Source organism: Diabrotica virgifera, chromosome 4, assembly GCF_917563875.1.
Source record: "Diabrotica virgifera virgifera chromosome 4, PGI_DIABVI_V3a".
NCBI lineage: Eukaryota > Metazoa > Arthropoda > Insecta > Coleoptera > Chrysomelidae > Diabrotica > Diabrotica virgifera.
The window spans coordinates 256,706,220-256,718,923 of record NC_065446.1 but is presented as its reverse complement, the minus strand read 5'-3'; the positions used below and the strand labels follow the sequence as shown (position 1 = coordinate 256,718,923).

The window sequence follows — 12,704 nt, the reverse complement described above, 5'->3', positions numbered from 1 at the left end:
ATACGCTACGAGGACTGTGTCTGTATCTGTTCGGACGTACCTAATGACAATTCACGGTAACAAACAGACTGGAAGGTGAAGAATAAAAAATATACAATAAAATGTCTTAATAATACTCATCTTACTCCTGAGGAACACAAATCCAAAGACACAAAAATTATAATAAATATCTTTACTAAAAATACTAATATATTCTTTTCACACTTTTTCTTGCACTGATATATTTATACATAACTTGAAAGATTCAGCAACTAAACGCCATACTGTCTGTGTGCGCATGCGCGCAGTATTATGAAATTTTACTCTCAATCGCGCCTAAAGAAGTATAACTTCAATAATAGAAATTATTAACATCGATAAAAGCAGCTTCTTTTATTTATTAAAAGTAAAACATAAATAAAATCGATTTTTCTTGATTTTTTTCTTTTTTTGATGCGCGGTAGAGCCCTGAAGATATTTTTATTTTCTACTGAAATTTTAGGAGCAAGTATACTATAGGTAGGGTCAACATTTCGCAGGTATTACATGTCAAAAAAAAATCGATTTTTCGCTCCACCCTATTGTGCATAGGGATTATTTGCGTTTTTTAATTAAATATGTCAAATGAATACTAAATACAGAATTAGGCTACTTCATATCGTGTGCTTACTCTGATAAATACGTTTGCAATGTGTCGTGTAATGATAAGTGATGCAAAAGTGTTTAAATTTATCGTTAAAGTTGGAAAGTTTTGGGGGCCGTTTCCCATAGACGGCAATTGTTGTACCAAAATATGTTATTTCATTATTGCATTTATGTTTTCTGTGCTCTCATTGATTAGTTCGGTTTCTGAATTTAAAGGAAGTACAATACCAAACTATTTAAATGTGAATGTTTCTGATGTCTATATCTTCATGCTTCTCTGCAATTTAATAATTTTGATCCATTACTTATATTGTACTTATTATGGAAAATGTTGTAACAAAAACAGCTGGAATAACTTTTTCGTAAACATAGAGACTTTGGATGAATTTTCAACTGAGAGGAATTTAATTACATATTTACTGAAAATTATTGGCATATTGGCGATATTCTTTTTTTCAACCGCCGCAATTATGAATTCCGGAGGATTTTTGGATTTCGAAAATTGGTACAGTAAACTGACAAACTTTTTTTGGGCTCTATGCAATGCACAGTTATTCTATCTCATCGTCTTTTGGTGGGAGACTTGCACCATACTTTCTTCTAGATACAAATATATTAACAATACTGTTAAAAAAATCTATAGTGAAGATATATCTGTGCGACAAGAAAGTATAAAAGAAATTGTACATGTACAAGTAAGTGTCCACAAAAGTGTCAAGTATTTAAACGAAGCAGCTGGTTTTCTTATGTTGGCATTACTAGTGATGTCATTTTTGGCTTCACTGTCCTGTTTCAACTTAATTTTATTTTTGTGGAAACATGCGAATACCTTAGGTACCTTAATTTATGAAGTGTTTTGGTATTTTCTCTACTGTATATCATTTATAGTAAGTATTATTAACATAAAAAGTTTAAATGTTTTGTTACCTTTTTTTTATAAAAATAGGGACCAACTTTATTTTGAGCGTAACTTACTTACTTTTAATGCTAGAAACTAAAAAAGAATGTGTGTGTATTTTGTACGCACGTAATAAGTTATATTCTATTATATGATTTCAACGAAATCAATATACTTTAAACAGTTTATTTATATTTTATTTAAATATTAAACTAATTTTAATACTCACTACTTTCCAAAAATTTTTATTAAAACAATACCAAAAATTAAAAAAAATAAAAGAATAAAACACACGCAAACACATTGAAAAATGAAACAAAGAAATGATTTCTGAACAATATTTGTTGACAAACATTTTAACTAAATACGTATTTTCTAAAAAAAAAGAATGTGTGTGTACTTTGTACGCACGTAAGTAGTTATACTTCTATTATAATATAATCTAACTTCATATTATGATTTCAACGAAATCGATTTACCTACCTACTTTAAACAGTTTTATTGTATTGTATTTAAATATTAAACTAATTTTAGAAAGAACAAAAAGAACACCAACAATTAAAAAAAAAGGATATTACTTTGTCTGGATTTGAACAAGGGACCTCTCGATCCCTAGGCGAATACTCTACCGATCAGCTACCCCGGTTTTTGTATTCAGTCGATCATTTCTCGGACATAATTACAATCACGGTGACAGATACATTAATTGAAAATAAACATTTTTAATAATACTTATTAGGAGGAAGACAAATCCACAGGCATAAAAATTGTAATAAATATTGTTATGATCTGCATTCTATCACTTTTATTTTAATTGAGTATTTATTTAATTAATTATACTTACTTAACTATACTTACAATCATAAAATGTATAAAAAAATTAAAAAAAAATACATTGGGGAATTGAACCTGCCTATATAAGGTGGTTAGATAATTTTGAACTCACCGCACGCAGAACTTGGCTAGCGAGACATTTGAATGATGTGGGAAGATATAGCAACTAAACGTTTTAAACTTTTTGACAGTTGCTTATTCTCTTAGTTTAATTAAATAAGTTTGATTCTTACGGAATTAAAATACAACAAAATATAAACTAAAAAATCAATTTATTAGATGTGAAGATTGCTAGAAATTGTATTGGTAATCAAATTATATAAATCAAAGCATTACCTACTACCTAGGTACCTACATTTTCCAAATGGTATGTAGGTCCTAATCTTTTATTACAATACTGAAACATTTAAAATTACGTACCTGTTGCTTTTAAAAACTATTTAAAAAGTCACTACAATTATAAACTTGGTTTTTTTGTCTCTCCTCACAACAATAAAAACTAATATACTACATACAATTTGTTTACCCATAACCATTGACGTATTAATAAAATAACCGACATATTGAACAATTGTTGACAGGTCATTGTAATTACCCAATCAGAGGCCGTATAACGTTTAAGCTGCGCCGGGGAAAAAGAGTTTGATGATTTCGCGCACATATAAATTTACTCACAACGTGCCTAAAGAAGTATAACTTCAAAAAAAAACAAAAATAAAAATCCCTTTAAATACTTTAAAAAAGTTGTGATGATTTTTCCCCGAAAAGTACTTAATTTTGTGGTTATCAGGTTGAAATATTCGATTTAAAATTTTGCGAAAAATAACCTACTTTTTGATTAACTATTTAGATGGGAAATAAGCCACAATTAAATTTAAAAAATAATTTTATTAACGTTTCGACGCCCAAATCGGGTGTCGTTGTCAAAATACAAAATACTACTAAAATAAACAAAAATGTTATTGCTAAGTAAAAAAATTCTTCTAATAATTATTGATTTAATCCTTTTGGATGACTTTAATGGTCTTAATAAACTTTTTTATACCATTGTACAAACGAAGCTTTTCACTTCTGTATGATTTTTTAATTATGGTATACAGTATACAGCCATCTACTGGGATTTTCTCATTGATTTTATTTTAATATCTTTATTATTTCAATTGGGATATTATTTTCCCCAACATCTTTTCCGTTTTGTACTTGCTTTGCTGCTTTGGTAATTTCTTCCGTTGTGATATTATCTATGGTCCATGACGCCTCCTGCATACAAATATTCATCCTATCTTGGTCTTGAAACATCTTTTCCACGTATTCTCTCCATCTACCTATTTGATATTCTGTATTCATTAGCGGGTTTTCATGCCTATCTTCGATGAATATATATTCATATTTCAGCGGCTTCTTTTACTTTTTTATGTAGGTTGAAAGTATCATGTCGTTGTTCTAACGCTTCAATTTCTTGGCATCTTTCACTTAGCCATGTTTCTTTGACTTATAGGATCTTTATCCTGATACTCTTCTGGAACTGCTTGTATGTTGTTTTATTTTTACCTCTGTATTCTCTTCTTTTGTCCATCATATTTAAAATTTCTTCTCTCATCCATGATTTGTTTTTTTTGCGCGTCTCTTGTTTAAGGTAGTCGTCTGTTACTTTTGACAGTGTTTTCTCAGTATAGTGCCAATCTTCCTCGGAAGTTTGTGTTGAATATTTATACTGGTCTTTTGCTTAAGTGTCTACGTATTTCTTCCCTTATTATATTGCTAGTGGATTCTTGTTTAAGCTTATCTGAATTAACTAATATTTTCCAATTTCTTTTTGTTCTTTTAAATTCTATTCTTAGTGTTACTGGAAGATTGTGGTCAAGGGGATGTAAGATGCTTACTTTTTGAGTTTGAGAGATATATACATATACATACCTATATATTTTAAAACTTGAAGGTTCATTCATTCGCATGACGTATACGCTATATTTATCTAGCCGACGGCTGGTATAAATATACAGTGATGAGCGCGCTAATAACCGTCAAAATAGCGCAAAAGATGGAAAACATAATACATTGCGAAACAAAAATAGATGAAACTAGTGGAGGTGGAAATGATCGGTATAAGCGTATAAAATAACATTACATTACATAGTCTCCCACCTTTCGACGTCTGTGACAGGAGTATTTTATAAAATTTTTCTGTCACAGTGACAGTTGTCAAACTCCTCTGATACGCCTAAAGGTGAGAAACTATGTAATGTAATGTTATAGCTAGGGAGGTAGTGTCAAATTTGACCTGAGCATTTTAGCATGGCTGCTTTCTTTTTATTTAGTTAGGTATTCCAAAGCTTATTAACAAATGATGTGTCAGCTGGCCCAAAACCGGGGATTTTAGACAAGAAAAGGTAAAATATGAAACTTGATGGAAAAACGCTACAACTTATGTCAAATATTTATCTACGTGAAATACAACTCTTAATAGCCTTGCTGACTCCTCTCCTAGCTTTCACTCAGGCAATCCGGGTTCAAATCCTGGCGTTGAAAATTTTTTTTGTTTTTAAAATTGACATTTTATTTTGAAAAATGATTATTTTTATAATACCACGTTTGTATTATTTATACGAGACAATATAAAAAAATCTGTATGTCTTTTATAGAATTACGCATAGAACTTATGAAATAGAACTACTTATGCATTTGATCATAAATATTATAATTGACCTTAATAAGCAAAGTTGTTGTAAATGAACCCCTGAAGCTTCCTGAGTTAGTACGACCAATCTAGGTGAAAAAGGGGTTGCCCTCCCCACCCCCTCCCGACATTTTTTTTATTTTTTGGACAAACTGTTTTTTCTTAATGTAATATGTTGTAGAACCAAAAGATACATACAACCCTAATTTTTCACTTTTGTATCACCAACCCCCATTTTTTAATAGCAATCTAAATATTTACCTGTTCTCTATAATAGGTATATAACAATGGATGTTTGTCTGTATGAGGAGCGATCAATCAAAACGCAATAAATCCTGTTTTTTAGAATTTGAGTTAAATGAATACTAAATAGCTTTTTCATGAAATATATTCAGTGGTTACAGCCAATTCCTTCCAAATCTATAGCCAATATATCCAATAGAAAATAGCTATCGAAAGTGTGCAAATCAATCAAAACACAATAAATCCAGTATTCCGCTGAATAACGCCCTTATTATAAAAATAATTATGTCAAATGAAAATGTCAATTTTAAAAACAAACAAAAATAAATTTTAACGCCAGGATTTGAACCCGAATTGCCTGAGTGAAAGCTAGGAGAGAAGTCAGCAAGGCTATTCAGAGTTGTAAGTCACGTAGATAAATATTTGACATAAGTTGTAGCGTTTTTCCATCAAGTTTCATATTTTACCATTTCTTGTCTAAAATCCCCGGTTTTGGGCCAGCTGACACATCATTTGTTAATAAGCTTTGGAATACCTAACTAAATAAAAAGCAAGCAGCCATGCTAAAATGCTCTGGTCAAATTTGACACTACCTCCCTGGCTATTAATTTATACGTTTATAGCGATCATTTCTATCTCCACTACTTTCATCTTTTTTGTTCCGCAATGTATTATGTTTTCCATCTTTTGTGCTGTTTTGCCGGTTATTAGCGTGCTCATCACTGGATATATAAATTTTACACAACTTTTTCATCTAGATGTAGGGGAGAATTATTATAATTTTTAAGGATTGCATTGTTGCCCGTAGTTACATATTTCAAGAACAATTGAATTTGTAGCACCGCTATAGAACGAAATAAAAACGTTTTAACACACTTGACTTGTTAGCTTTACTTACTAACAACTATTATAAATTTGATGTAACAATAAACCATTCAAATATTCAATTTTTTGCAGGTATTTTCCATTATCGTAATAATGTCCTGTGACAAAGTGGAGAAAAAAGCTTCGGAATTCATCCAAACGTGCATATACATCCAAGCTACAACAGGAGATGAACATGCTGCTACTTTGGTGAATTTAGCGAAAGAGCTAAGACCCAAGTTTTCTGCTGCTGGGTTCTTTGATATCAACCAACGATTGCTGCCAATATTTTTCTCTAATCTGTCGACGTACTTGATCATTATCCTGCAGTTTAAGATATCCTCTTTGTAATTAAGTAGCTGAAGTAAAGTTTTAGTAAATATTACAAGATAATAAATTTTTGAAAATCCAAATGTATACATATTTTTGTCTAATTTTTATAATCTATATTAAATTCACCAGAAAACGTGAGTTTAAATACGAGTAAACTTTTGTGTCACATGACAATCATGCCAAGCGGGACTAACTATTAAGAAATCTGTATCACATAATAGTTAAGGAACAGATTTTACAACTCTTCTTCTTCTTAGGGTCCCTGTCCGTTCCGAACTTTGGCAATCATCCTGGCTATGATGACTTTGTTGGTTGCTATACTCAATAGTTGTGTTGAGGTCTTTCTATACCATGCTCTCAAGGTTAGCAAACCAGGATATACTTCTTCTTCCTGGGGCCCCTTTTCCTTCAGTTTTACTTTGTAAAATGCATTGGAGTAGCTGATTACAACTCTAATAAAGTTATATATGTATATAGCTTTAATTAAATCAAAACTGGACTACTTCTGTTGAATACTTCTCAGTAAACCAAACATTGCTCAAAGCTTTCGAAACTCTTCAGAGATTAGCCGTTAGACTTGCTCTTGGAACATATTGCACCAGTCGTGTGGATAGTCCACTGCGTGAAGCTGGAGGGTCACCCTCAACCCTAAGAAGAAAATACTTAACTCTATCGTATATCTTGACCATATACGTATATATTAACATAGACTGAGCCTACCCTCCTCGCTTCCAGATGACAAGATCTTTTGGACTGGTTTTTGGTATCTCTTTCTAGCACGTAACATGAAACTAAGTGGGAGTATACGCACGGAAGGGAAGGACTACTATTGAAGCTTTACTATGCGTACGAGTGAAACAGCCCTGAGCCAAATAAAAAGAGATGGTGTCATAACTTCGCTCAACATGACCCTCTGTCTCTGTTAATATATATTTCTATAGTCTGGACTATAAAAAACCATAAAAATCCAGCTCTTCATCGTACTGTCTGTTTTTTTTCTGGTTGCGCCTATATGTGACGAATGTTGACGATTATCGTGACAATTTTTATCTTATGTGCAGAATCTCAGAAAAGCTGCTGTAGATGTTCTGTTAAACCAGGTTCTGGGGTTCTTTAATCAAGATCTTCTTCTTTTTCAGGTAGTTAAAGAGCTTTAAAAATATAAAAATATACAGATTGCTCGATTAAAAATATACCCTTAAAGACTATGCTAGGCTTGCGTGAATCACCCTATACATTTAAATTTATCAAACTAAGTTCTCAATGTAGTAGTACATAAACCGACAATAAATGTCGTTCTACATACCACCAGATTGAGAACAGATGGAACCCTCTCTGGTTACAACCTCCGAGGCTTTTAAAAATTATAAGCAATGCGGGTGCCAAGACGACCAGAAGATGAGGAAATTTTAAAATTTGTAATTCACGTCCCATCTGCTTAGCGTGGTAAAGCTCCAACGAGAAGGTTTCCTAAGTACTCCAAAAATAGTAAATAAATTAAACATTAAAATGTATAAATATTTTTAATTTCGTTGCAACCCTAAACTGCAGCAGCATTATATTCTAGTTCAATCAGAGAATGCAGGAAGAGTCTATACCAGTTTCGCGACTTTTTTGCCTCATCATCAGTAGACCCTTATCCTCTTCTCTCCGATTGAACCAGAATACCTCGACGCGTGCAGTCCCGGATTGCATCGAATGAAATGTTTCGGATATCGCGATATCGTAACGACATTTGCTAAGAAACAATTGGAAACTTAGTTTGTTAGCAGATGTCGTTACGATATCCGAAACATTTCGTTCGTTGCAATCCGGAACGGCAGGCGTCGAGGTATTCTGGTTCAATCGGAGAGAAGAGGATATGGGACTACTGATGAGGGGGAAAAGACCTCCGAAACCGGTATAGACTCTTCCTGCACTCTCCGATGTAACCAGAGTATTATGCAGCTGCTGCAGTTTAGTGTTGCAACGAAATTGAAAATGTTTATACATTTTAATATTTAAATTTGTGTTTAAAAACCGCACACTTAGACACAAAAGTCGAGATGTCTCGGCGTATTTTAAATTTTTTTTAAACAAGCACAACACCAATTTTATTTCATAAGTGGTTCCCACCCTATGTAAGTGTGTATGAATGGTATCATACTATAAAAGTTTTACGTGAATAAATAATCACGAAAGAAATTCCCTGCAGAGCCAAAGGTTTCATTCGGGAACTACTCACGTTTATTTTATAGTTAATTAAATACCAAATACACAATTCTACCTTATAATATCGTGTGATCATTCCGCTCAAAATGTTTGAACTGTGCAGTGTAATGAAAACTGATGTAGACATTTTTAAATTTATCGTGAAAATTGGAAAATATTGGGGGCCGTTTCCCATAGAAGGAAATTTTTCTGCCAAAATTTGCTATTTTGCAATTGCGTCAGTGTTTTCTGTACTAGCAGTGATTAGTTCGGTCTATGTATTCACACGTGCTACATTCGATGAAAATTTAGGAGTTACCGATATTGTAATAGCTTTCTGTAACTTGACGATACTTTTGACTCATCACGTATATTGCAGTTATTACGGAAAATGTTTTAACATAACAAGTTGGAACTACTTATTCCAAAACCTGGCGACTTTGGACGAATTTTCAATGGAAAGAAATATAATTTCACATTTAGTGAAAGTTATTTGTATGTTGGCGATATTTTTGTGCCCAGGCTGTGTAATTGTACTCAAAAATGAGATCGAAGATTATCAAAACTGGTTGTATATGTTATCAGGAGGTTTTCAGGTCCTAACAGTTTTACAGTTATTCTATCTCATCGTATTTTGGTGTGAAACTTGCAACATACTTTCTTCTAGATATAAACGTATTAACGATATTGTTAGACAAATCTATAGTGAAGATATATTTGTGCAACAAAAAAGAATGGAAGAAATTAAGAATGTAATAGTCAGTGTTCACAAAACTGTCAAGTATGTAAACGAAGCAGCTGGATTTTTTATTTTGGCTCTACTCATAATGGCATTTTTTGATTCACTCTTCTGTCTCAATATATTTTTGTTGGTACAAGGAGATGTCCCATTTTTTGAAATATATTGGTTTTTGCTAGACGCTATCTCATTTATAGTAAGTATAATTAAAATGAAAAGTTTAGATTGGTATTGTTATTATTTTTAAAACGTTTACTACTGTATTGTAACTTTCCGAGGTACTTTAAAACGCCCACGTCGCGACTCATCTCTGAGGCTAACTACGTCGAACACATATACCGAGAGAACAATTTTTTTTTTCAACTAAAACACTGATTTCTTTGAGCTATCTTTCTTAAAAGTTACCATATCATATTAACTTACACATACCGCTTCACATATAAAGAAACAAGTTTTTTTAAACACAACTCAATAATTTCTTACCGATAATTTCTTCAATACTAAGAAATGCATTAATGTTTACATTTTAATTTTCTTATCCTGAAGTTTTTGTTTCTTAAATTGAAGACTACAAATATTTGGCAATATAAGAAATATATGTTAAGTTAATCCATATTTATATTTGTGAACAAGAAATTTTCTTGCAGTCAAATAAATATTTTAAACACAAGAAATAATTTTTCAGAAATAACCTCTGTAGTAAGTCTGGTTATTAAATAAAAACTTTATCTTATCATTAATGCCGAAATGCTACTTGCAAAGAGACTTTCTTCCAAAAAAGAATTGCGCAGTATCCATTATTCACTATTTGTGATTTAATCTCAGTGTTTGGCAAGATGGCGTGCATGGCATTAGTTCATTTTCATAGATGGATTTTGGATTTGTTGGTTTTCTTTAAAATCTAAGGGATAGTTTGAAGGTACGTACATAGGTATATAAAAGTAAATTGATTAATTAAAGATGTAATAATAATATTGTTGCATATCCGAATATGTAGTTCTAAAAAAACATAATATTATCTTTATATAGATACATTTTAGATATCTATAATCATGGACAACTCTGAAAGAAAGGATCTTATTCTAACTGGGAAATAAGCCACAATTTAACTTAAAAAATTATTTTATTGACGTTTAGACTTTCATCTCGGAGAGAATAATATATAGTCTGGGCTGATTATCGGAGAATAGGTCATTTTTGGGAAAACTTATTTACCAGCAATTTTATTGCTGGAATCAAACCTTATGATTGTATATATTAATAATATAGGTATGCAAAGTCCGCAGATAGTGTGCTACTTTTTTCATAAACAAAATGGCGCCCGAAAATCGTGTTTTTTTCAATTTTTGCTCTATAACTCCAAAGATTTTAACTTTACACCAAAAACACTCAAATAAAAATTCACCGCAATTAAATTCTGCATAGAGAGATGTTTTTTTCGATTTACTTCAACGAAAACTTTCTCCGGAAAAAGCGGGTTTTTCCAACAAAATCTTTAAATTTCAACTTAACTTTTAGATAAGTAATTGTTAATCAAAATAATTAAATAACTTGGTAACGTAAAAGCCCTTTTCGTATAGATTATAATTCCAGAAGCCAATGGAGATTGAATAAACAGTTTAGCAACAATTGAATTGTTAATTAGAAATTTACGGTCGCTATAATAACGACAATAATTATGATGCATAAAAACAACTATAATTTTTTCATAAAAAGATACTATACCTATCTTATGTACTTTACAGAATTGGTATTGGACTATTTAAGCGGCCTCAGGAATATTTTAAAATTATAAAGAATTTTTTGGCTTATAAACAAATAGAATATCTCGGAAAATATTAAACTAAATTAAATTGAAAAATCGGTATTCGAAAAACAGCGGCAGGACGCTTTTTTTAAAAGAAAAACGTTTAATTATGATGAGTAGTTCCTGAGATACAATCGGTCAAAGTTCACCGGAATTTACGCCAACGATATAAACAATAGGATCATAATTTTTGAACCATCACCTTTTTATTTTTGTCCTCTTTCTCCACACCAATTTTCATATCCTTAAAATACTCATAACATATATTATTATAATAAAAACTATCGATAATACGTGTGAAAATTGCCAAAAATAGCAAAATTCCAATCAAAAATTAGGTTGGAGAAAATGTAACCCTCAAAGTTCAAAATCGGTATATGTTAAAAAAATGCATTTTCTCGGCTTCCCATGGAGCAATTTCCTTCATTCTTTTTTGTTCCCAAATATCTCGAGTAGAGCCATCGAACTAACCCATTATTAAATGTCAAACTTGCTTTTGTTTTGTTATAATAAATTAATTTATTTATTATAACACAAAATTTTAATTTGTTTAAATAACAATGGTTTAAATAATTATACAGCCTTCAAATGAGAGCAAATGAGTATCATTTTTACCGCTAGGTATAATTTCCTTAACGAAGCTATGAGTAAAAGTTATAGTGTTCGCTGCGATGATCCACTTATACGACAAAGACATATTTATTAAAGATATTAAGTCCATATTAGTACTTCTTCGTAAGGCTGTCAAATATCGTAACGAAGCAGGGGGATATTTTGTTTTATCCATAATAATAATGTGCTTTTTGGACCACGTACCTTGTCTTAATATTTGTTTATATATTGTGAATCATTTGGATCTCCCTATAAGTAATATAAAATGGTATTTTTTTGGTTCTGTTTTATCGATAATAAGTATAAATATAATGTATATAAATTTTATTATTTTGACTAAATGACAACACTAAGAGATTTTTTTATTATTATGATCAACACAAGCTTATATTAAGCAACTTAATTTTTATCTTTCATCTTCTAAGCCAGTCCATTTATCCAGTGATTCCCTACCCTCTTTTGTGTTTTCTGCAGTACCTACTTAATTAGCTCAATACACATTTTGCGTTTAGATAGATCCAAATAAATAACGCAGCATGTCAAATGTCCCTTCCAATCAAAAGTTTTACCCCTACAGAAGTCAAGAAAGAAATTACCAAACTTAACTCAAGAAAAGCTCCAGATTATGACTTAATCTCGGCACAATTACCAAAACAACTTCCTCGTACGGCCATTATTATCCTAACAGTAATATTTAATCGCATGCTAAGCTTATCATACTTTCCAAAAATATGGAAAGGACTAGGCAACACTCCTTATGGAAAAATGGTCCCGGTCAAATTTGATGAAAGTTTGGTCAATGATACTTCTTGATGTGTAGATTAAAAAAGTCCATGGCACCTGGGTCTGAATAACTACTATTCTCGAGTTATAGCCTTCTGAA

At 31.4% G+C, this 12,704-nt stretch overlaps 1 protein-coding gene across 1 annotated transcript; it reads left to right on the top strand.

The window, feature by feature from the left end:
• The first annotated feature begins 662 nt into the window (after nt 1–662).
• On the top strand, nt 663–6,541 carry LOC126884127 (uncharacterized). The gene is made up of 2 exons (XM_050649974.1): nt 663–1,511; nt 6,234–6,541. Exons 1-2 carry the CDS (start codon nt 669–671, stop codon nt 6,489–6,491), a joined length of 1,101 nt encoding a protein of 366 aa, XP_050505931.1. The 5' UTR covers nt 663–668; the 3' UTR covers nt 6,492–6,541.
• The last annotated feature ends 6,163 nt before the right edge of the window (nt 6,542–12,704 follow it).